The sequence below is a fragment of the Mustela putorius genome, unplaced genomic scaffold (genome assembly GCF_011764305.1).
Source record: "Mustela putorius furo isolate JIRA1106 unplaced genomic scaffold, ASM1176430v1.1 tig00000867_pilon_pilon_pilon, whole genome shotgun sequence".
Taxonomy (NCBI): domain Eukaryota; kingdom Metazoa; phylum Chordata; class Mammalia; order Carnivora; family Mustelidae; genus Mustela; species Mustela putorius.
This window is the reverse complement of record NW_025421501.1, coordinates 2,483,095-2,508,567: the sequence shown is the minus strand read 5'-3', so window position 1 is coordinate 2,508,567 and position 25,473 is coordinate 2,483,095. Positions and strand designations below refer to the sequence as shown.

General features: G+C 54.6%; 1 protein-coding gene across 1 annotated transcript in view; it reads right to left on the bottom strand.

Moving 5' to 3' along the window:
• The window catches only part of LRRC75A (leucine rich repeat containing 75A), a 43,751-nt gene extending 20,406 nt beyond the window's left edge, over positions 1 to 23,345 (bottom strand). Inside the window, exon 1 of the mRNA XM_045085408.1 lies at positions 22,929 to 23,345. Within this exon, the coding sequence (XP_044941343.1) occupies positions 22,929 to 23,180 (252 nt within the window). The 5' untranslated portion in view covers positions 23,181 to 23,345. The remainder of the gene's footprint in view (positions 1 to 22,928) is intronic.
• Between the last annotated feature and the right edge of the window lie 2,128 nt (positions 23,346 to 25,473).

The window sequence follows — 25,473 nt, the reverse complement described above, 5'->3', positions numbered from 1 at the left end:
TTTTTATTTTTTTTTTTTTAAGATTTTATTTATTTATTTGACAGAGAGAGATCACAAGTAGGCAGAGAGGCAGGCAGAGAGAGAGAGGAGGAAGCAGGCTCCCCGCTGAGGGACTCGATCCCAGGACCCTGAGATCATGACCTGAGCTGAAGGCAGTGGCATAACCCACTGAGCCACCCAGGCGCCCCTCACTTACTTTTTTAAAAAAGGTTTTATTTACTTATTTTGAGAGCGAGAGAACGAGCGAGAACACAAACAGGGAGGAGGGGGCAGACGGAGAAGGAGAAGCAGACTCCTTGCGGAGCAGGGAACCCCACAAGGGGCTTCAAGGAGATCATGACCTGAGCTGAAAGCAGATGCTTAATTGACTGAGCCACCCAGGTGTCCGAATGACTTCACTTAGATGTGGAATCTAGAAAGGACCAAACTTGGAAACACAGGGTAGGATGGTGGTGAGCAGAGGCTGGGGGTGGATTTAAGGGTACATAGTAGCAACTAGTAGCTAAATAATTCTTGGGGATCTAATACACAGTACCCTGACTGTAGACAAGAAAACTATGACAAACATTAACCTCCCAAAGAGACTAGATCTTAACTGTTCCCACCACTAGAAGAAATGACAACTATGTGATCCCCAGATGCGTTCGCTAACCCAATGGCATACGGCAACATCGGTGTATCAAAGCAAAGCTGTACATCTGAAACATACAATTATTACATAATATTTTTTAAATGACATCTCAATTTCATATACTGTATGTCAATGATAAACATAGTAATTATATATTAAGTATTACAATATCAATTATATCTCAGCTTTTTTTTTTTTTTAAGGTTTATTTAATCTCTGCACCCAACATGGGGCTCAAACTCATGACCTGGAGGTCATGAGTTGCTTGCTTTTCTGACTGAGACAACCGGGCACCCCTCAGTTTTAAAGAGATTAAACAGGGCACCTGGGTGGCTCAGTGGGTTAAGCCGCTGCCTTCGGCTCAGGTCATGATCTCAGGGTCCTGGGATCGAGTCTCACATCGGGCTCTCTGCTCAGCAGGGGGCCTGCTTCCCTCCCTCTCTCTCTCTCTGCCTCTCTGCCTACTTGTGATCTCTCTCTGTCAAATAAATAAATAAAATCTTTTTTTTTTTAAAGATTATTTATTTATTTATTTGACAGAGAGAGATCACAAGTAGACGGAGAGGCAGGCAGAGAGAGAGAGAGAGGGAAGCAGGCCTTCCCTTTGGGTCCCGCGGAAAACTCCTACTCTATACATAGCAAGCTTTCTTTCTTTCTTGAGTTACCCTGACCCCTTGAGGGCTGATCTGAGGGTTCCAGGAGAGGGAAGTTCCCCACACACCCATGGATGGTGTCTGGGAGAAGGAGCAACATCCGTCCAAGAGACTGACTCCAGACTTCCAACTTAGTGATGAATGGCTCTGGAGAACTGGCACCTGGGGACCAAGTCCACAGGACCTGGACAGGGGCTGGGAGGGAGGGTCACTGGGAATTTCCTTGCTTTATCAGTGTATCAGCTCCATCCCCTGCTTGGTCATTGGGGCTACCACTGAAGAGCCCATTTCTGTTCCTACTTTTTTTTTTTTTTTTAAGATTTTATTTATTTATTTGATAGCGATTGCAACTAGTCAGAGAGGCAGGCAGGGAGAGAGAGGAGGAGGCAGGCTCCCTGCTGAGCAGAGAGCCTGATGCGGGGCTCAATCCCAGGATCCTGGGATCATGACCTGAGCTGAAGGCAGAAGCTTAATCAACTGAGCCACCCAGGTGTCCCCAAAACTATTTTGGAATGAAATCACACCTGCAGATGATCTGGCTAGATAATGCCTCAGTCGCTACTCATCCCTTGGCTGCCCTTGGCATGGCCGCCCCAGATGACTCTGAGGCCAGCTGATGCTTGGCTTTAGCTTCTTTTTTCTGCCCCAGGTCCACAGGATGGTTTTGTCACCAACCTCTAGCTGCCTCTCCTGGACAGCCCCAGCACACTGTCCCTTTCCTGGAAACACCAGTTCCGCAAATAGGGGGACCTAAAAACCCATTTCTGTCTTTATAACAATCTTTCAAAGTCACCAAAGGGGCATCCCTACATGATATCCCTCAAAACTCCAAAAGTCCCTTCCCAGAATCTCTCCCCGACCCCCAAATGCCCTTCAGCGTCACCTCTCCATGCTGCCAACCCTCTCAGCACCCAGCCTTTCCCTTCCTGATACAAACCAACTTCACATCTCTGGCTGATCCGGATCTTAGATCAACCCCCTCCCCACCTGGAAAATATCAAGTGTTAGTAAAGACGGGAGGAAATTGGACCGCTCCCGCTTGCTGATGAGAATGTAAAAGGATGCAGTCACTGCGGAAAACAGTCTGGCACTTCCTCAAAAAATTAAAAACAGAATTACCATATACTCCCCCAGAGAACCGAGAGCAGGGACTCAAGCCAGTATCTGCACACCTGTTCATAGCTGCACTATTCACAGCAGCTGAAAGGTGGAAAGAACCCAGCCGCAGACTGGGTTGACACGTACAATGTGTGGTTGACACATACAATAGAATCTTAATGGGTCGCAAAAGGGAATTGAAATCCCACATAAGCCACACCCTGGATGAACCTTGAGACATCGTGCTAAGTAAAATAAGTCCCTCGCAATAAGTGGGACTTATATGAAGTTCCAAGAGCCATCAAATTCACAGAGGCGGAAAGTAGGACGTTGGCTCCCAGGGGCTCAGGGGATAAGGAATGGGGAGTTTGTGTTGACCGGGTATGGAGTTTCAGCTTTGCAACATGACAAAAGCTCTGGAGGCGGATCATAGAATAATGTGAACACACCCAACATTGACCTGTAAAAATGGTTAAGATGGTACAGTTTATGGTTTGCGTATTTTGTAACAATTTAAGAAAAGACCCAGGGGGGCGCCTGGGTGGCTCAGTGGGTTAAGCCACTGCCTTCGGCTCAGGTCATGATCTCAGGGTCCTGGGATCGAGTCCCGCATCGGGCTCTCTGCTCAGCAGGGAGCCTGCTTCCCTCTCTCTCTCTCTCTGCCTGCCTCTCCATCTACTTGTGATTTCTCTCTGTCAAATAAATAAATAAAATATTTAAAAAAAAAAAAAAAGAAAAGACCCAGGAAGGCAAACCTAGACACCGTCTGGAGGTAAGAGGCAGCATCGGGAGAAGGGGGCCTGTGCATCTGGCTAATTTTTTTTTTATCACACTTGGTTATTAAAAGTTTTTGCCACCATTTCCCATCTTCAAACGTGAAACCTTTTCACAGTCTGTCTTTTATCAGGAAAATCAACATTGGCTCCCGGAGTCTTCTGATTTTATCATTTATTCTTTTAATTTATTTATTTATTTTAGATTTTATTTATTTATTTGACACAGATCACAAGTAGTCAGAGAGGCAGGCAGAGAGAGAGGAAGGCATAGCAGGCTCCTCGCTGGCAGAGAGCCCGATGCGGGGCTCGATCCCAGGACCCTGAGATCATGACCTGAGCCGAAGGCAGCGGCTTAACCCACTGAGCCACCCAGGCGCCCCAAGGACTCTGTTTCTAAGTAATCTCCACACCCAGCGTGGGGCTTGAACCCACAACCCTGAGATCGAGAGTCACACGCTTTCCTTCCTTGTCCCTGGCCTTGAGCTCCTGTTCCACAGCACGAGGCTCGGCTCGCACTGCCTCCCCCTACACCCAGAGCCCCCCCCCACACACACACCACTTGCTCACCCTTGAAGGAGGCACAATCTAGCAAGATCCACGTCTATCATCTGCCTTGTGGGAGACACTGTGACTTATAATAAGAAATACATATTTGTCCTTTGTCCCCATTTCTGGCACAGAGCTCTTAAAACCTCTGAAATTTCATAAGTGATGAAAGTGACAGACGTGTCCTGTCATGTTAACGAGGTGGCTTTTGGAAACCCCCTGGATCACCTAGTGAAGGGGGCTGGAACTGCCAGTGCCCCCCCACCATCCCCTGCCCTATGAGTCCCTTCCATGTAGCCGTTCTGAGTTATATCCTTTGTAGTACATGGTCATCTAGTAAATACACTGTCTCCCCGAGTTTATGAGCGGCGCTAGCAAGTTAATCGAACCCCAGGAGAGGGTTGGAGAACCTACAGCTTGTGGGTCAGAAGCAAAGGCGACAATCTGGACTTTCAATTGGCATCTGAAGTGGGGGTGGGGGGCTGTCTTGTAGGACCCGAGCCCTCACCGTGTTGGATCTGGGGATTCTCTCTCCAGGCAGACAGTGTCAGAATGGGGCTGAGTGGCAGGGCACCTGGCTAAGGCCGGGTGCTGGTGCCTGTTGGTGGTAAACCGCGCCCATGCATTGGAATCGGGAACAGGAATTGGGAACCTTGTCCCAGGGCTGCTTCCTGGGTAAGAGTCCACTCCACCTCTTCAGGCTCTGGCTTGCTGAGAAAGCCAGCTCAGAGCCCAGCCTTGGACACTGAGCCAACGTGACTGTGACCTTGGTTAGGGATACTCCCCACGCCCACCTCCACCTCCCCGCCCCCGCCTCCTCCCTGCTCCCTGGTGGCTCCTGGAGGCAGGGGAGGGCTGTGCCAAGGGAAGGCTGTAAGCACCACTCTTTCTACCCCCAAATCACCACTTGAGTAGCAAAGGGACACTTTGCCTGACTTCCTGATTAATGAAGTCTTCAGACGGAGGTAGAAAGGGGTTTCCCTCCTTCCTTCAGGAGGCTTCAGATCCATCACAAGAAGCCGGGGCCGCTCTGTCTGTCTGAGACTGAAAGGAAGTTCCTTCCAGCCTGTCCACCTGTCTCTGTTTTCAGCATTTTTCATCTCTCTCTCTTTTTCTTTGGCAGGTCTTCTTAGGTATTTTAGGGGGAGGCTGGGGGAAGCCGCACAGGAGGCTGCCAGGCGCTCGCTATTTTAAACCACGGCCACCCCCTTCCCTTTTAAATTGAGGTTCTAAACCCATTCCCAGAAGGAAGGCCCCACGGGAAATTAGCTCGCCTCGGTCTCTCCCTCCAGGCATGATTCCACAGCGTCTGCAGCAACAGAGCCGGCAAGCAGGAAGGTCGCAAGCTCTGAATATTAACCAGCTAAGGTAGACAGCTTCAATATGGAAACCACCAGAGTCCGCATGTGCAAAGCTGCTTAATGAGGTTGTAATCAAACACAGTCCACCAGAGGGAGATTAATAAGCGTCCAGAGGGCAAGCAGGAAGCAGAACTGGCTCCTCTTCCCACCACCCCCGACCTGGGCTCCCTAGAACATCAGAGGCAGGTTCTCCTGAGGGAGGGGATGGGCACGGTCGTGGGAATACTGGCCTTACGGGCTGAACCGAACTTTTGTCCCCACCCCATGACATTCTGGCTGGCCTTCCAGGGGATTCCCAGGGGAGGGAAGGGAACTATCAGGTGCCCTCCCGGAAATGCAGCCCCAGGAAGCCTCCAGGGAAAGGAGCCAGAACGTCTCTGGAGCCAGAGCTGGAGGGAGGGATGGGGCCCTGGTGCAGACTCCAGGTACCTGCTGGCTCAGGGAAGACAAGAATTGAGGAGGAAGCAGGAAGGGGTCTTAAAAGCACCCCATTTTAAGGGGGGGTGCCTGGGTGGCTCAGTGGGTTAAAGCCTCTGCCTTCAGCTCGGGTCATGATCTCGGGGTCCTGGGATCGAGCCCCACAGCGGCGGGCTCTCTGCTCAGCAGGGAACCCGCTTCCTCCTTTCTCTCTGCCTGCCTCTCTGCCACCTTTTGATCTCTGTCAAATAAATAATAATAAGAAGAAAATTTTAAAAAAGCGCCCCCAGGAGATGGAGGGGGCCCCTGGGGTGGGTGTCCACACCGAGTGTGAGAAAGAGATGGCGGATGGACAGGGCCAACGGTGGGTCCCTGAAGACACATCCACATTCCTGGGCCCTGCTGCCTGTGAATGCTAGCTTGGTTGTAAAAAGGGCTTTTGCCGACCAGGTTAAGTCGCGGGTCTCAAGATAGGATCAGCCTGGGTTATCCAGGGTGGCCCTAAATCCAACGACAGGTGTCCTTCTAAGAGTCACAGAGAAGAAGGTGACAGGAAGGCAGAGGCAGAGACTGGAGCGAAGCATTCCTAACCGCTAGGGGTTGGAAGAGGGAAACCATGAAATCACGTCTACAGCCTCTGGGGGGAGCCCGGCCCTGCCAACGCCTTGACCAACGCTGGACTTCTGCCCTTCAGAACTGTGAGAGAATCAGTCTCTGTTGTTCTAAGCCACCAAGTTGGTGATCCTTTGTTACAGCAGCCCCGGGAAACTAATACACGCCCAATGAAAACAGAGGAGGCATTTTTTCCCCAGTAGATGCACCAAGGAGGGCAAGTGGGCTGGGACCCCTCCCCTCATCCAGCCCTGCAGCTGTGCACAACCCAGGACCACTGACTGTCCTCAGAAATCTACTTCCTGTTTCTTACCAGGCCTGGGTCCTCTCTGGGCGCATGTATCCCCGACACACTCTCCTTAGCCATCTGCTCCCCAAGGTGGGCCTGGCTGGTCAGAGATGCTCCCTGTAGGACCACCTAGAGAGGGATGATGCCTCGCTCCATGTGAGAAAGATCTTTTAAAAATAGTGATTTTTAATTTTTTTTGAAAGGTTTTATTTATTTATTTGACAGATGGAGATCACAGGCAGGCAGAGAGAGAGGATAAAGCAGGCTCCCCGTCGAGCAGAGAGCCCGATGTGGGGCTCGATCCCAGCACCCTGGGATCATGACCCAAGCTGAAGGCAGAGGCTTTAACCCACTGAGCCACCCAGGCGCCCCAAAATAGTGATTTTTTTAAAAAGACTTTATTCTAAGTCACTTCTACATCCAACATGGGGCTCAAACCCACCACGACAAGGCCAAGAGTTGTATGTTCCAGCGACTGAGCCAGCCAGGCACCCTGAAAATGGTGAATTTTATGTTATGTATACTTTACCATAATAATTTTTTAAAAACACAAATGTGAGCTCACAGTCACTGGAGGTATGTAAGCAGCAGAGAGATAATCACTCAGCGCTGCTGTAGCAGGATTTCCATGCTAGTCGGGAAGGTAGCCACGAAACAATCTTCCCTCTGGCCCCCTGTGATTCCCATCATTAGCGTGACCTGTCCTGGACGTGAGATCCAGGAGTCAGGGAGCCTAGGGTGTGACAGTGTGTCCCATTCCAGAAGACACCCAGAAGAGCTGCAAGAGGTAGGGCCCCGAGGACAGGAAGAATGGGGGAAAAACTTGGAATCCGAAGCAACAGATAGAATCTACAAAGACAGAATACGTGAAACAACAGGTCAAATCCAAGAGAGAGGAGGAGGAGGAGTTTGGGGCTGGGCAGGGCTAGGACGCTGGAGCGAGAGGGGAAGGAGGGAAGGGTCAGACCACCCCCTGCAGGTGGCACTTGAGGTGTCTCAGCCCCAGCAACCAGACCCTGGGCTCCTGGGCTCCCAAGAGTAAAACTGTTCTGCAGCAACAAAGTGTCCTTAACCCAGGAAGGGTTGAATGAATCCGGGAGCTAAGGAAGCAAGTGCAGATAAACTCAGGCACATACACATCTGGTATCGGATACATTTGTAATGTTTAGAAGGCTTAGATACATTACAGTCCCTAACAGATGAGCCTGGCAATTCCCATTTAGGATGGGTTACTGAGTCATGGACTCTAGGCTTACGATTTCAGAGAGGACCTGGAGGAGTTTGGGACAGTTTCAAAATGTTTATGGATGCCTCACTGCCTCAGTCAGGAGAGCATGTTACTCTTGATCTCAGGGTTCCAAGAGTACCGAGTTCAAGATCCACTTTGGATACACAGCCTACTCAAAAACAAAAACCCAAACACAAAAAACTCCATCTATGGGGCACCTGGCTGCTCAGTCGGTGGAGTTTGTGACTCTTGATCTCAGGGTTGTGAGTTCGAGCCCCACATTGGGCGAGGAGCCTACTTAAAACAGAATGTTCAAGAGAATTTAATATTCACTCTCTTCATAGGCTTAATCTGTTAAATTTGAAGAACTGTTTAGGAACTTGGGGAAGGTCCTGCTTTTTAGGAAGGCTGATCATAAATTTAAGAAAGCTGGATGTGTTAAATCAGTAACATCATTAAGATAGATCTACATAGATTTAGTTATTGAAGTCCTAAGCCCCCACCCTTAAATGCAGTGGTTTAAATCTACTAGATTGATCAGCAGAATAATGGTGTTTATTTGTTTTTTATTTTCTAAAAGATTTTATTTATTTGACAGAGATCACAAGTAGGCAGAGAGCCAGGCAGAGAGAGAGGGAGGAAAGCAGGCTCCCTGCTGAGCAGAGGGCCTGATGCGGGGCTCGATCCGAGGACCCTGGGACCATGACCTGAGCCGAAGACAGAGGCTTTAACCCACTGAGCCACCCAGGTGCCCCAGAATAATGGTATTTGTAAGTTAACATAAAATCGTAGTGAAATGGTAGGCTTTAAGATTACCACGTCAAAATATTATGTAGTAGGGGTGCCTAAGTGGCTCAGTGGGTTAAAGCCTCTGCCTTCAGCCCTGGTCATGATCCCAGAGTCCTGGGATTGAGCCCCACATTGGGCTCTCTGCTCGGCAGGGAGCCTGCTTCCCCCACCCCTCTCTCTCTGCCTGCCTTTCTGCCTACTTGTGATATCTGTCAAATAAATAAAATCATATATATATATATAGAGAGAGAGAGAGAGAGAGAGAGAGAGTAATTGAGAAACCCAAGCACCCACAAGTAGTCTGTGTGTATGTTTGTATATATGCATATGAGTGTAGATGTACATGCATGTAGAATGTGTGTATACATTTACAGATTTATGTGTGTCTGTGTGTGCTTATATGTGTGTGGTATGTACGTGGTGTGTGTGTGTGTGTATGTGTGAGCATGTACCCTCCATGCCCAATGTGCCTGCCTGGCTGAGGGATGAGGGGCCAGGAGTGGGGTTCTCTGGTCTCTCCAGGGGTGGCTGGTGACTTTCCTATTCCTCCTGGGCAGGCCACTTGGTCCCTGCAGGGTTTTGAAGTCCTGAATCCTGGCCAGCTAGCCCTCCTCAACCTTGACCCGTGCCCTCCCCACCAGGGTGCATGGGCTGGGCGGTCCCTTTGCCTGGCAAGGGCCTTTGCGGATGTGTGTTGTTTGCGTTTGAACTTTGAAGTCTTTCAAAATGACACTCTTAGCATGAAACAGACCCTGGAAACAGATGCCCGGCTGTGACCAAGTGTAATTTAATTAAAATCCAAGCAACAGCAGTAGCAACACATAAATATCAAAAGGATACTTTTTCTGGGGGCTCCTGGGGGGCTCAGTGGGTTAAGCATCTGACTCTTGGTTTCAGCTCAGGTCATGATCTTGGGGTCGTGAGATCAAACTCAGTGCTCAGCGGGGGGTCGGCTTCCCTCTCTCTCTGTCCGTCTGTCCCCCAGCTCACATACACTCTCTCTAAATAAATATGATCCCCCCCCCCACAAAGAAAAGGTAATTTTTCTTTAGAAAAATATAGTCAGATGGGAGGTGTAGCAGGCCTGAGGAGGGTTTGGTCTGCCCCCCGTCTGGTCAAATCGCCATCTAGATTCTTCTCAGGGTGGGAAAGGAGACACCCCAGATCCCTGTCCTGGGTTAGACCCTAAGTCACTATGGTTCCGGGCAAGTCATCCCCTCGCCCAGGAAGCAAGCTCACCTACAAATGAGGATTGCACCAGCTCATTCTTCTTGAAAAGTGAGCAGAAAATAGGAGAGAGCGGAAGGGGGCCTTGGCCCCCAGAGGTTTGGAACACCAGGAATTCAACAAATAACCATTTCCTTTCTCCTGTGCGAGGACGTGTGTGCTACTGTGCTTTATGACTCTCTGAAAGGGGGGCGGTATTTGCACTAATTCCCAAACTTCGTTTCTGAGCCCCTCCCCACTTCCCCACATCTTGTGGGACTGGGATTCTGCAGGAAGCCTGGGGCCAGAGGGTCCCCGAGGGCCCCTGGCTTTTCTACATTCCAGAATTCTCAGCACTTTCTCATCAGTCCCAGCGGCCTCCTGATCTCTCTGCTTGGGAAACAGTCTGTGTGAGTTGTTTATGCTTTCTGGTGAATGCTTTTGTCCCTCTCTGTGATAAATTTTGTCTGTTTTTTAGATGAAGGTTCTGGTCCATTGTCAAAGGAACTGTAGGTAATGACAAAGAGGTGGATGGAGGAACGACTCAGACCCTCTTTCTGGCTCCTACCATCCTGCTTTCCAAGTAGGACATACTTCACAGAAACAGCCCATTTCTCAGAGTGAGAAGCTGAGGACTGGAGGGTTTTCTCATATAGTGAGCGAGTAGCAGGGACGGGAGGGCCCTAGAGTCCCCCGAGGTTTCTAACTCCTTCTCTTTAGCCACCAACCCGTAGAGAACAAGGGTATTAGTCAGGATTTTCCCGAGAAATAGAACCAGTAGGGTGTGTGTGTGTACATGTGTAAGAGAGAGATAAGGAGAAAGAGATAAGGAATTGCTTCCTGTGATTGTGGGATCTGGCAAATCTGAAGTCTATAGGGTAGGCTGGCCCACTGAGGACCCAGGAAACAGCTGGTGTCGCTGTCTTGAGTCTGAAGGCAATCTGGAGGCAGAATTCCTTCCCACCTTGTCTTTCAAGGTCTTCAACTGATTGGACAAGGCCCACCCACATTGCGGAGGGCCACCTGCCTTACTCAAAGTCTACTGATCTCGGGCGCCTGGGTGGCTCAGTGGGTTAAGCCGCTGCCTTCGGCTCAGGTCATGATCTCAGGGTCCTGGGATCGAGTCCCGCATTGGGCTCTCTGCTCAGCAGGGAGCCTGCTTCCCTTCCTCTCTCTCTACCTGCCTCTCCATCTACTTGTGATTTCTCTCTGTCAAATAAAAAAAAAAAAAAAAGTCTACTGATCTCAATGTTAATCTCATCTAAAAATCCATTAGCAGTGACATCTAGACTGGTGTTTCACCAACGCTGGGTACCATGGCCCAGCCACGCTGACAGAAAAGGAACCATCACAACCAACTGATGGTCTTTACCACTTTAAATCTCTAGGTCAGAGCCAAGGCCCAGGCAAAGCCTCCAAGAATCAGGGGGAGCAGAGATGAGTCACGCTGGAGAAGGGATCCAGCCTGAATCCAGCTCATTCCCAGCTCTGAGCAGGAAGTGGTGTAGAAAGGGGAGGAGGAGGAGATCCCCCAGGGTCCAGGGTCCAGTGTGAGGCCTCATCTGCACCTACACGATCAGCCAGTTCCCCCGAGAACCTTCCATGCAGAATCAGTGACTTCGATGACCTGAAACTAAGGAGCCTCATGTCATTCTCCTGGCAGAGAGGGCAGATGCTGGCCTGGGGAGGGAGTCCAGCTGTGCTCTCTGAGGGTCCCCAGCCTGCTAGAATCTTCCCCATCCTCAGGCCCTGCACCTCAGGGCCTCGTTCTCCCTGTGGACGCAAGGAACAGGGCCACAACCAGCCGCAGCAAGAAGGAATCCGTCTGAGGGACTCAGAGGCTGCAAAGGAAAGGGGGCCTTGGCCTGGTTTCTGGGAGGCCATTGAGTCTGTCCACAGCTTCCTGGGACCATGAGAGGCAGGGGTGTGGGTAGGGGTGGGAGGGCCAGAGCCGCAGGCCCAGCGAAGGCTTGGAGCTCTCCAGCAAGGAGGGACCGGGCCTCTCTTTCCATCCTGGCATCCCTGCATTCGGCCCACAGGAATTCCCTTGGTGGCCCTCCTGCCTCCAGAGCATGGCCCGTGCAGGGCTCCTGGGAGGATTGTGCCCAACCCACCGCCCTTGCTCCTCTCGGCTTCCTAGCTGGCCTCTTATTTTTTATTTTATTTCACTTTTTAAAAGATTTTATTTATTTGAGAGAGAGAAAGAGCATGAGCAGGGAAGAGAGGGAGAAGCAGACTCCCCGCTAAGCAGGGAGCTCCTGCGGAATCAATCCCAGGACCCTGGGATCACAACCTGAGCTGAAGGCAGACGCTTAACTGACTGAGCCACCCAGGCAACCGCCGCCAGCACTTGTTAGTTTCTGGAACAGTTTCTCATTTCCATCCCAACACCCCTCCCCTTTATGGGCATGGCCCTCTCCTCCTCCCCTCCAGAGTGCCTGCTTCTGGGTCCTTGCTCATGCACCAGCCTCTCTTTGAGATGCGTCATATACGAGAAACATGTCTGTTCTACTCGCTCAGCGTGATGGATTCTCTACCAGCAGGTGAATTCCGGAGAGATGGGAATTCTTGGAATAGGAATCTTGGAACCATTTTTTTAAAAAAGATTTTATTTATGGGGCGCCTGGGTGGCTCAGTGGGTTGGGCTGCTGCCTTCGGCTCAGGTCATGATCTCAGGGTCCTGGAATCCAGTCCCGCGTCGGGCTCTCTGCTCAGCGGGAAGCCTGCTTCCCCCCGCCCCCTGCCTGACTCTCTGCCTACTTGTGATTTCTGACAAATAAATAAATAAAATATATATATTTTTTAAGATTTTATTTATTTATTTGTCAGAGAGAGCATGAGCAGGGGGAGGGGCAGAGGGAAGCAGGGACCCTGATGCGGGTGATCCCAAGATCTGAGGATCCCAGGACAGTGACCTGAGCCCAAGGCAGACGCTTAACTGACTGAGCCACTCAGGTGTCCCATAACCTCTTTTGTGTCCAGTTTCTATATCCAAGAACTGTAGCCCTCCACACTCCTGAGGGTCTCTGGGCCACCAGCAGTCTGGAAAACCCCAAGGCAAGGATCTTGCCTCAAAGTGTTTCCACCACAAAACTCCACAACTCCAGAAGGAAGTGGAAAATACAAGTCTGCAGCTGAGAATAATAAAAAGTTCCAAACACCAGCACATCTAGGAAAACTACATCGGATGGAATTATTTCATGGGGAGATGTGGAGGGTATTTACAGGGGATAGGAAGCATCCAGACCTTATTTCCCCTAGAACTAGTGGAGGCGGGAATGGAAACAGTCTGGGAAACTGGAGGGGAATTCCTGGATTCCGGGGACACAGGAGGGGCCGCAGCCCATGGGAGCCCAGCCAGGAAGGACACCACGTTTCTCCTGCTTCTCTGTTGGTGCTCCTGACTGGGTCTGGCTCCAGACCTGCTCGGGATGCTTTTGATTTTGTCTGACCCCCTTTGAGAGGCAGGAGTGCTGAGCCAGAACCTTACAGAAGATGCCCAGCTGCTCTAACTCTCCAATTTAGGAAGAAGAGACCGAGCATCTGGCTCAGAGTCAGAAATCACGTGGTGGCTGACACATTACCACTCCTTGCCTTAGGTGATTTGGGAAGGCGGTTTTGAGGAGATGAGTGGGCAAGGGAGGAGGCTCCTGACTGGCCTCAGCTGATAAAGTCTGAAATTTTGTTCCCTTTTGCCAAGGCTGCCAAGTACAACTGTGCAGGGCGTGTACTGCACAAAGGCGTCTGTGTGGAACTGAACTCACCAAAATCTGACTCTGGCTCTGTCGACCAGGGGGTGTCCTCTGTCTCTTACAAAGGAACTGTATGGGCAAGGAGACGCCCTACATCTCACTGAAAGACGCCAAGATGATGAGGCATCCTTGGGTCACCTGGATTCACTGAATGGCCTCCACACCAAAGTCCTTGGTTTCCCAAGGCTGCCAGGGAACAGAGGAACCACAGGAACCCCCTTCTCTCTGTCCAATTCCTCTGCGGAGGAACCAAGGGACAGATCCAAGTCCTTTGGTTCTCTAAGGACATTCAAACCCCAGCCCTTCCTGTTCTCTAGTGGCTGGGACCCAGGATCACAGCCAGGAGTGAGCCAATGGGACCACAATAGGCAAGATGGTCAATTTGGCCCATCAGAAGGCCAGGGTGAAGCACCCGGTGCCGCTCCCTCACTTCTTTCCCTGGAGCTTCTGCTTTCTCTCACTCTCTTACCTACCCGGGAAGAAAGTGACAGTCCCACAGGAAGCCCATCAGGAGCCCTAAGTAAGAGATTATAAACCAATCTCGGTAAATACACCAGAGTCCTGCTGCGTTTACTCTAGGGTCCTGGAGTTTCAATCTTCAACACCTGGGTCCTGGCAGGTGCAAAGAAGGACAGCTCTCAGGGTGGCAGGCCTGAGCGGGGTCTGAGGGTGAGGAGGGAGCAGAGTTAGGCGGTTAGTGGCTGGTGACACTGTCAGAAAGGACAGGACCGGGCTGGGCAGGGCAGGGCAAGGCAGTCTGGTGTTCAGCAGAGGGATGCGGGCCCTGGCCCTGTACCTGAGCTATGTGCGCAGGCCTCCAGGACAGCGGGGTGGACAGTTCCAGGCTGACCATTTACCAGGAGCGAAAATCACAAAGACACGTTCTTTCTCTGGGGCCACCTAGCTGACCACAGACCACCCTCCCCATGGTGGGCACGGCGGAGGAGGGAGTGGCCCTGCCAGGCGTGCTGGGCCCGGCTGGCTGCGGTATGGTGTGTGCCCGGCCAGACATCCAGGGTGATGCCCAGGGTGGGGTCTCCCTGTATGTCGGTCCCCAGTGCCGTGGGAGGGAATCCTGCCCGGCTCCTACCTCTCTGCGGGGCCTGAGCCGGCCTCGCCAGGAAGCGGTGACAGCATGGACGGAACTAGGAGCAGCAGGGCGATGGAGGCAGGGGGAGGGGGTTGCTCACAGACAGCTGTTTTCCCAGGCTCTGCATCCGGGCTCCCTGCAGCTGGGTGGTACGCCTGCGTGGGGAGGCCTTCCCTGGGGGTCCTAGCCCTTGCCTGGTGGCCCTCAGTGGGACGGCGGTGTCCTGCAAGCCTCCCTGGACGGCCCTTCCTGGGGAGGTGGGGTGTCTGGAGGGGTGCAGAGAGACCCAGAGGCCCGGGAGACCTGGAGCTCCCCGGTGTGCTCTTGGGGAACCTAGGCTGAGGGCACGGGGTGTGTGTGTGGGGGGGGACAGACCTAAGCATCAGGGCTGCTGGGAGGGTTCGCTCAGGGCAGGTGAAGCAAAGCCCCAACTGGGAAATGGGCAGATGGGGAGGGTGGGCTCTCTGCTGCTTCCAGGCTCGGTGCTGGCGTCCACTTAGGAGCCCCGTGGGAGCAACGGCTTTGCACAGCGGCCATTGCGTGCTGTGTGCCTACCCCTCTGGGTATCCCCACTGCCATTCCCTGCAGCCACTCCTTGGCTCTCTGCCCAGCCCAGCCTCCCTCCATCTGTGGCCAGAGTCAGCGGCAGAGTGAGCCTCTGACTGGCTATAGCCGGCTCTACTCTCACTTGCCACCATCCCCGGGACCAAGGCTCCTCTGATTCCTCTAAAAAACGAGCACCGTGGCTGACCCAACTTTTCCCACTTCGTCCGGGGACCATGCACCCCGTCGATGCTCAGAAGGGAGGGTCTGCTGGGTGAGACCAACTAGTGCGCCCAGGTTGCAGAAGGTGCTGGGCAGGGGTCCTGCCCCGAGGACAAGGCCCCCCAGCTCTGCCTGGGCTGGGAGTCTGGGTCTCTGGGGGCGGCAGAGAGGCACCAAGGAAGGGGCCTACTGGAGGGAGGGAGGAGAGGCCAATGTGAGGGGGGCCCAAGCAGTCTCCTGGGGCAGAGGAGGTGGCGGGGGGAGGGGAAGCCTGAATGAGTCCCACAGGCAGCAGGTCCCAGCAGGGCGTGGCCAGGCCTGGGGACTGGCCTTGCTCTCCTTTGTGACACCCTGGGCTTACAGCACAACACTGGACAACATAGGCCCCTGTCAAACTGGTCTTCACTCACAGACTGCTGCCCGGCTACGTGAAGGTCTGCAGGTCCCCCCTTCTGGCCTCTGCCCCCCATGCTGTGTGACTACTCTCCTCTGTCAAAGGTGGGCTGGGTCAGCTCGGACTGTTGCATGCATGACAGGCTGGCCTCTGCGGTGGCCAGCGTGGCAGGGCAGGGGTGGGGGGTGGGGGTGTCAGGTTGACCCCAAAGCCCCAGGGGTCTGTTTCCCTCTAGAAGCCCCTCCCTGTGTCCCGGGTTGGAGACAAGGGAGTGACCTCAGGGCGTGAATGTTCACCTGGCTCTGGGCCTGGAAGAAATAAAGTGACCACAGACGGGAATGAGTGGGTCCTTCGGACACCGCGGGAACCTGGCAGAACCTGAGTGGTGGCAGACAGACCTCCCCAAACACCTCTTCCTTCTGTGGGTGGGGGTGTTCAGTCCAAAGAAAGGAAGGAGCTGGGCAGGTAAGGTCTGAGCTGGGACCAGAAAGGAGGGCTCCTGGTTGCAAGTGAAGGTGCCCCCCCCACCCCCCACAGACCCCTTCCTCTGGGCCACGCTAAAGTGACTGCCCTAGGTTCTGCCTCTTGGGTCTTCTTCATTGGTCCTCATTACCCCTCCAAGTGCTATGGGGAAACATCATGCCTGCGGTTTGGTTGTCTGCTGCTTCTCCTGTGCAGGGTCTGGAGGCACAGGCATGCGATTGTAGAAGAGATGAATTAATTCCCGCGGTCTTCTTTTTTGCTCATCTGCCTTTTCATCTTTTGCTACAATGATTATTCAGTGCTTTCATAATATTAAAAAAAAAAAAAGGCTTTTTTTTTCTTTACTGTAAGCAATATCCTTCCAACCTGCCAAGACTATTCAAGGAGCAAAATAAACATGGGGAAAATGCTTTATGGACTAGAAAGCAACATGCACATAGGAGGGGCGTCTCCAACTGCCTGACCTCTGGCTCAAGGGACCGGAGCACCCAGTGGATGACTGAAATGAGCAGGTCCCCTATCCCGACCTGACCTCCACCAGCCCCTTCCGGCCTCTGGCCGTGGAGGCTGGGGGTGTGCTGCAGAAGGAAGTTGACCAGGGCAGGCGTACGAACAAGAGGCAAAGAGCCTGCTTCTTCGCCCTGAGGACACGGAGAGAAATGCATGAGCACAAAGAGAAACCGAAGTGAGGGATGGATGCAGAGGTCTGAGCAGGGGCAGGGGACAGCCTGGAGGTGGGCACTGACCCCAGACCCCAAGTGAGGCCACCTCTGCAGGCTCTGTGCTCTGACACACCTCCTTACCCTCCCAGCGGGACTCTGGCGTCTATGCTGCTTAAGATAAAGTTAGAAACATCAAAATGCCACATTGCTTTGAGCAGCAGCCGTCAGCAGAACTCCATATGGCTACAGCAGCCAGGAGTTGGAACTAATAAAAGTTAAAAAAAAAAAAAAAAAAAGCTGGGAAATGCTCCCGGAGAGCCACGTGGGCACTGCTCAGGGCTGGTGGGCGGGGTGAGGAGTAGAACAGGCATGGTAAGGAGCCCCCCCCCCCCGTTCCCTGTGCCAAGGTCACCGTTCTCATCAAGACAGCCAGCTCTTCTAGTGACAGTGAGCCCAAGACACCGTGACTGTCTATTTTGGACAGCTGGGCTCCTCTCCCACCCCTTCAGTTTCTCCTAATGAATGAGGCTCTGGTACAGCCAGCCAGGGCGGGGGCATGCAGCACATGGCAGTGTGTGTCATTTTTCTCACGGGTCCCCCACAGCGCTGCTCTTGGAGGGAAAGAGGGGGCAGATGGCTGGCGGAGATCCCCACTTGAAGGAGGGGATCTCCTCAGTCGATGACCCCACCTCTTGCGTATCCTGGTGGGGAAGCCAGAGAAAGACCCTCATCACCCTGGTGACTCTTTTGCAAGGTGGCCCTCAGATACAGGAGGAGTGCGGGGTGGGGACAGAGGAGCTGCTGGCAGCTTGGGAATAGGAGGGGGGGCAGTGGCACGGTCAGCTCTGTGGGCTGCTGGAAGGATAACCTGGCCCCATGCTTGGAGTGGAAACACTCCAGAAGTCTGAGCCAGACCACGCTGGCTCCTGAGAGAGTTCCAGGGGCAGCGGCCTGCAGGGGAGTGTGCCTGAAAAGAAGTTTAAAATCCATTCCATGAGGATTTCTTGAAACCCCACCATGCCCAGTAAGGGATCTATGGGATCTGCCCCAGGAAACAGTGCAGGGAGATGAAACGGCATCGGGGAAGCGAGGGTGGGGCACCGTGCCCCAAGGAGGGGAGTCCGTGGACGGACCCCAGGGTATTTTGGGAGCCCTGAAGACAAAGAGCAAAGCAGAGGCTGGTTATCTCTGAGGAGACAAGCACTTGTTCCAGAAAGGAGGAGCTTTCTTGCCCAGCTCCTCGCCGGGCCGTGGTGGCTGGCCAGACCGAGGCTGCCGCGTCTCCGGGCTGGTAAACCAGCAGAGCCCGTCCAGGATTCCTTCTGCATCTTTATAAACTGGAAATGCCCACGCCCGGCCCAGTCGGAGAGCAGTGGATTTTAAAAAGGAAGGTTTCTCTTTTGTGGACAAACGGAACATGATTCAGCACAAGCAGCTGATCAGGAACAGGGAGGCCGGGCTCTCCCTGCCGGCTCGGCTCCCCTCCCACAAAACCTCAGCAGAGGCTCCGGACTGCACCTGTGGATGGGATCCCTGTGGCGCCCACGGAGGCCTGGGCACCGGGCCGCTCCTCTCTCCAAGAACACCACCACCTGGCAGGCTGTCAGGAACAGCCAGGCCCCGAGGACACGACACCGCTCCCGGACATCCAGCCACACGGAAGGCAAACGTGTGGGATCTCGTGACCATACGGATGCGCCTAGTGGATAAGCCTGCAGATGTCCAGCTGTGGCTGGGGATTCAAGAGATTTTCCAGAACACACGGTGATGGGGGGAGGGGGTGGCGATGCATAGCTTCACGCTGCACAGACTGATGAAAGAATGTCACAGGCCTGCTCAATACCATGCCAGGGACAACGGTGATGGTGGGGTCTCCACACTCGGGAAGCATGTAACTTGGTCTGACCAACAAAATCTATGTCAGGTGAAAAACTCTATGCAGAAGATTAACTGCTCCCCAGTGCCGTGGGACCTAAAGGGCAAGTGACTCTCAGAGCCAAGGGCTGACACGGAAGCTGCCTCGGAGAGGCAAGGGGCATTCACTGGAAACGGGGAAAGGCGTTGCAGGTCAGGGAAGAATCAGGTCAAGGCCAAGGGTGCGAGGGCCCTCCCTGTTTGGTGTCTGGTGGCCTTCCAAGCGGCTCACTGAAAGAGATTTTCTTAGGTGGGGTGTCAGAGGAAAAAGGCGACCTTCAAGGCCATTCTGTTCATCTTTCTGACTTTAAGAAAGAAACACCCATCCAATGTCCAGGTCCCTCCGGAGCTTCTAAGTGCTTGTCCACTATTCAGTACCCCTGGGAAGCAAGTCATCCTAGGCCCTGGTGGGGGTTCTTTTTTTTTTTTTTTTTTTGCAGTAGCTGATATGGCTCATTCCCTCAGGTAGAGAGTGAAACCAGCAGACTGAACCAGGGTTCCAGGCCCAAGCCATGTCACTGGGTGGGACTGGACAGACCAACCCTGGAAGAGCTCTGCCCAGCAAGGCTGTGCCATACTGAATGGCAGTAAACTGACATAATCAGACCCTCCTTCTGGGAAGCAGGGAGGCAGGTGCACAAGAGGTGGTGGGTCATTTCAGCCTGGTATATCCTGGGGAGACTGACCTCTTATTCTAGCGTCCCACGAAGCTAGCCAACAACCTAGTCTGCTATCTGTGTGCCTCAGAAAGGCTGCTGGGCTGAAGAGGGGGCAGCCCATCCCCCACACAGCCTGGCATTTGCCCTGTCTCCATGCCTGAAGGCACTTCTTTCCCAGGGCTCCTTAAAGCTGGCAGGCCTGAGCCCAAGGCTTAGGGAGAAGCATCTGGGGGAAGGGTCAGGCCCACAGGAATGAAGCCCAGGGATGGGGAAAGAAATGGCTCCCTCTACCCACAGCTGGCTCCTTTGGCCCCCATGCGTTCCCTGAGACAGACTATTTCTGAATGTGCCCTGAACTTTTGATCCAGATGGAGCCCCAGCCAGGTCGACTAGATCCAGAAACTCCCTGGCCCTGGCCTGAGAGAGGATGCCAAGACCCTGCCTGTAGCCTGGCCGGCCCCAAAGAGGGGCGGGGTCTCTTGTTTCTTATCATGGCCATGAGAATGTATCTGTATTTGTAGAGCTAACTCCACTGCACATTCTTGGTACCATCTGCTCTGCTCAGTCCCCCAGCATTCTTTGGGAAATCAGGAAACAGAACTCAGGAGGTTATCTGCTGGGTCCAAGGTCATAGCTGACTAAGGACTGGAAGGCAAGCTGCCTTGGGCCCCAACTCTTCTCACAATTACACAGCTCCTGCAGAAGGAGGGATCGCTTCCTGGCATTCTGCCTGAACCCCTGGCCACAGCTCAGTTAGCACTAGGTAAAGCCTCCTGATACCTTTCCAGCAAGTGATGAGCACAGACTAATCCGAGAGTCTCCAATCAGGGAAACCACCCTCCAGACCTCAGAGGCGAAGGTTGGGGGCACTCGGAAGCGAGTGACAACAGCAGCCGCCACAAACTGCCACACAAGGTCCCGAGGTCCCTGCTTCCATTCCCAAGCCTGTAGCAAGTCACACAGAGGGAGAATCGTGGTACCAGACCAGAGCACATCTTGAACTTGGGGTCTGTGAGCCCTTTGCAATTCTTGTAAGATTGTACACACATGCTGGTGCATGGTCTGAATGTCCATAGCTCATTTAGGGCTCCAAATGGACTTAAAGGACTTTAAAGGACTTAAAGCTGAGAAGCACGGGGATCTAAGATCCCAAATCTCCTCTAGCCCTAGAGCTATGGCCTTCCCAAGCCCAGCAGCCAAACACACGCTTTCAAACACAAGAGAAAGCACTGTGCAGAAAAGCAACGCAGGGCTATGACCGACCTGGCTGCTGTTGGGTCCCTACCTGTTCCCGTTCATCTACACTTGCCATGAGGGGCTGAGCCAATCCCTGGTGAGGCCCGGGATGTCTTCCTGTCTCTCAGTGGCTGCTCATTCCCTTTCTGAACATCACATCACCACCTCCAGACTAGAGGAGCAAACTGGAAAGGAAACAATTTGGGAGAAAAAGCCACTTCTTGCACAGATCCAGTGTGACATTCCTCTGAAGAGCCTCAGGGTCCTAGAACATGGCCTGTGTGTGTCTCTCATAGCCATTTGGACCCCGGGGGCTCCCCTCTCACACTGCTCAGGGGCCATGACCATCTCTGGGAAGAGCTCTGATCTGTATGTTCTTGGCAATAGGGTAGCTCTCCATGCCCCTGGGGGAGGCCCATCACTGATTCCGGACAGACCCCAGACCTCAGCCACAAGCCAGAGGCTAAGGGAGCCTGACATAGGAGCAGGAAGGCAAGTTATCCTGCTCCTTTCACAGAAAAGGGGCAAGTCTGATTAACCCCATCTTGCCCCCCATCAGCCCTCCCAGTCCTGCCACTAAGAAGGGTGTCAGGCCACAGACAAGACTAACAATTCCCAGGAAATGTTCCCTGTCTCAAGGACCCCGTAAGGCCACAGGAACTCACCTACTCTCCAAAAACCAGGGAGTGGTTCAGCCTCTGGATGTGGAATCACTCTCAGTTTCAGAGGGACTGGAGGAGCCCAATGCCTGTGGGCCCTATGCAAATGGCCCTGTAGAGCGCTGGCTCGACTTTGTTCTTTTACCCTTGAAGTGGGGTTTGTCTTGACCCCTACCTGTCAGCCCTCTCTGCTCCTCTGTACCCCCTGAAGCACCCACCCCAGTGCTGGGGGAAAAGCACATGATCAGTAGTAGAACCTTCTGACTGTCTGTACTCCATGGGACAGGATGGTCTGGAAAATCCATCATTCTGTCTGAAAGCAACAGAGTTTCCGGAGAAGCCATCCGCTGGTTTCCCATTTTCAAAAGACAGAGAAATACACGCCTGCTGAAGTTATGTCCTGCATAATGTCATCTTTCTTTAATGATTCAATTCAGAGAAGAAACCTAGTGATCCAGAGGCATCTCAGGCACCATGCTGGATGTTGTTTGGAAAAGCGAAGGCAAGAGGAGTAGCCCCGTGTCTTCCCAAGTCCCCAAGCCCCTGCTTCCTTCTCCCTACACAGCACACACCTTGGGAACACACTCCACGGTAACAGTGCACCAGATACAGAAGGTGTGTGTCTGTGGAGGGGGTAAGAGGGAAGGGTGCTACAAAACCCCGGAGGGATGTGTGTCTGATTAGATTTTGGAAGCCCCTACAAGGAAGGCAGCGCTCCTACAGCCTCTTTCATTAGTGATAGAGAAACTTCAGAAAGGTCACCTGAGGTCCCCCCTCCCGGGTCTGCAGTGGACTCCACCATTGCTGGGGTGAATCGAGGAGGAATATGGGGGCTGGACTCAGTCACCCCCCCCAAAAGCTGGGCCACTTGTTTGGTGATGCAGGAGATGCACCCTCCTGCCTCTCAACAAAATCCATGGACCAGGGGCCCCCCTCCCTCAAAGGAAAGTGAAGGAGGAAAACAAGCCAGGGATGGGGATGACAGCATCTGCCCAGGGCAGCCCCGTAGCAAAGGGTACTGCCCAGATCGGCAGTCAGTCCCTAGCCAACGGAACAGGGACAGGAACAGGCTGAAGGCGGAGTGCCTCAGGTTCCTGCAGCCCGGTACTCACAAAGGAAACCAAGCCAGCTCCCCCCTCCCTTCTCTCCACTGTTCAACAGAGGCTTCTGGCTGAGCACCTGTCGAAGTAAGCCAGGGGAGATAAAAGCTGTCTCCCATCTCGACGGCTACGCAGTATGCCTCCCCAGTTGGGCAAATGACCTCGGGACTGGCACTTCACCAGTTCCAGGGCTGTGCCCTTGGACTCTCCCTGGGGAAACTGACGACTGCGCATTCCTTAAGGACCCTTGGTGACAGTCAGCGCGGATAGAGAGGAAGAAAAGCGCCCTGGCATCCAGACTAGGCATCCCTCCCCGCATCTGCTCCCTCCGACCATCCCTGGGACTTGCCTCCCTCTCTGCCCGTGGACGAGAGAAAGGGGGACATTATTCCAACAGGTCCCCTTCAACCGGGCCTCACCAGGCCAGCCTTTCTCTGCCCCGCCCCGAGGCCTCAAATTCAGCGGGAGCGCCGAGGCACCTGCTCCAGACCCGCGGCATCCCCGCGAGAGGGGGCCCTGGGCGGTGCCCTCGGCGCTCCCGGCCTGCTCGGCAAGGGGCGGGGCGCTCCCGGTGCCGGCGCGCCCCCCGCCCCCCTCCCCGCGCTCACCTGGCGCAGGTGCTGCAGCAGCGTCCCCGCCTCCTCCCGCCGGCCCTGGCGCACCATCCGCAGCAGCTCCTGGACCATGCCGACGCGCCGGTGGTAAGGGGGCAGCCCCGCGCCGGCGCCCGCGCGCCCCGCCTTGTCCCCGGCGCGCAGCAGCAGCGACGCCCAGAAGTCGGGACGTTCGCGGCGGGGTCCGGGCGCCGCGCCGGGGCTGGCTCTCTCGGCCAGGCTGCCCTTGGTCTGCCGGGTGCCCATGCCGCCGCGGCCCGCCGGCCCTGCCCGCACCCGGCCGCGACGCCGCGTCCCCCACCCGCTGCCCGCCCCTCGGCCGCCCGGGCGCGCCCGCCTCCCGCGCGGCAACTTTGGGGGAACTGTTGCGCGCGGGCGGCGCGGGGGCGGGGGCGAGCGGCTGCCCGCGCTCCCCTCGCTCCTCCCTTCGCGCTCCCCGGGCGCGCTCCCCGGGCGCTCGCCGCCCGCCCGCTCGCCCGCCGGCCGGCCCCGCCCCGGCCCGCCCCGCCCCCGGCTCAGGCTCCAGCTCCCGCCCCCGCCCCTGCGCCGGCGCCCGCGCCCGGCTCCGCGCCGCCGCGCGCCGCCCTCCTCCGTCCCCCTCCCCTGCACTCCCGCCCTTCTCCCTCCCAACGCTCAGCTCCGGGCTGGGGCCTCCGGGGCCCCTCCGGCGTCGTCCGCGGCGCCGCGCCCCCTGCCGGCCGCCGCGCTGCGCCTCCCGGGGGCAGTGGTGGGCTGGCGACTGGAGCGAGCAGGCCCCGGGGGCCCTCGCTCTGGGTCCCCGCCAGGTTTCCCCGATGCTTCCACTACCGCGCGCGAGGGTGAGGCCGGCGGGAGGGGAAGGGAGAGGAGGCGGCCGGTGCGCCCGACGAGATGGGGAAACTTTGCAGCTTGGGGGTTGGGTCTCAGCCCCATAGTCGGTTTTCTCAAAGTGGGTTCCGCTGCGCACTGGCGCGCAAGTCATCTGAGGTGCTGGTTCAAAACGTAGGCTTCTGGGTCTGGCCCCAGACCCCCTACATGAGAATCTCCGAGGCAGGGCCTGGGAATCTGCATTTTTAGCCAGCCTCTGGGCTGATTCTGCTTTTCGCTCCTTTGATACCTCACCTGCCCCGGAGGTCAGGAGGAGGGCTGGGTGCTGGCGGCTGTGGTTGGAGGTGTTCAAAGCCAGAAACTACATGCAAGGTTGTGTGTTGCGTGCGTGCTCTTTCATGGAGAGAGTCCGTCTGGTGCTTCCAGCAGTCTCTTAAAGGGTCTGGACCATCAGGATGTCAGGAACTGCTCTCTCTTGTTCTTCCTCTCACACCTCTGCAGAAAGTTCTTCGTGGTCATCCTCTGCATAAAAGGAGAGGCGTGCCCGGAGGGAGGCCCCACTGCAGAGTTCTGCTGGCCCCCTGCTTGTGCCAGGCCTGACCCAGAAGGGATCAGACCCCCTGAGGTCTGATGGTGCTTGAGAAGCCAGCCAGCGCCCTGCCAGAGAGAAAGCTAAGGCACTTGGGGACGCTCCCTGGCACAGGGCACAGAGCATGCTGGGAGGCGGTGGTCACTGCCCTGGTGTCATCTGGGGGGGTGCAGGAGACTGGTGCGCGCTTGGCCCTGACCCAGGCACTGGTGGCTGCTTTCATGGAGAGGGCGGTGTGAGCCACAGGGACGGAAGTCATAGGTAGCTGGAGCCCACACACACTGAGAGCAGAGCATCGCACAAGCCCTCAGCTCCTTCCTCTGCCCTGTCGAGGTGAGAAGGCTGTATCAAGAATTGGGAGAGTCCAGTGAGGGGGTGCAGAAACTCCAAAGAGAGTGCAGGTGTGCCGCAAAAGACAGTTTCTTTCCCTCTGTGAGCATCCCTGGGGCTTCCTGGGACCTGGAGGATGAGTCACCCGATCTCTAAGAGCAGGCTTCACTTTCCTCTGATGCCTCGCTCCCAAATGCCCATCCTGCTGGCCCAGAGCAATCAGTTTTCCCAGAAGCCGGCATCGCAAGCCTGGGGGCAACACCTTCCTAACTTGCCTGGACGCTTTGTGTGTAGAAGACACATCTCCAGGGGAGATGTTCCTGGGGTTCCAGCAGTTCCTGGGGGCATTTCCAAAGAGCCCAGGCTGGGAAACACGTGCATGCATGCTGGAGTGCCAGGCAAGGGGGACACCAGAGACACTTGATGACCAGGCCCCTTCCTAGGGACCCTGGACAGTCCATGGACAGTCCACTCACCTGGAGGCAGACCACCGCCTGAGTGGTGGTTGGCCTGCTTGAGGGTGTGTGGTTGAGGCAAATGCCATGTCAGCGGAGGAGGGTCTTGGCCAGTCCCTCACCTGGGGTCTGGAAGTCACCCTCTTCCTCTTCTTCCGAGACCTGGTTCCATCTTTCTTCTCCTTGCTATTAATTAAAAAAAACTGAAAGGATTTTATTTATTTGAGAGAGAGAGCACGAGCAGGGGAAAGGTGTAGAGGGAGAGGGAGAAGCAGACTCCCCGCTGAGCAGGGAATCTGAATGTGGGGCTCTATCCCAGGACCCTGGGATCATGACCTGAGCTGAAGGCAGATGCTTA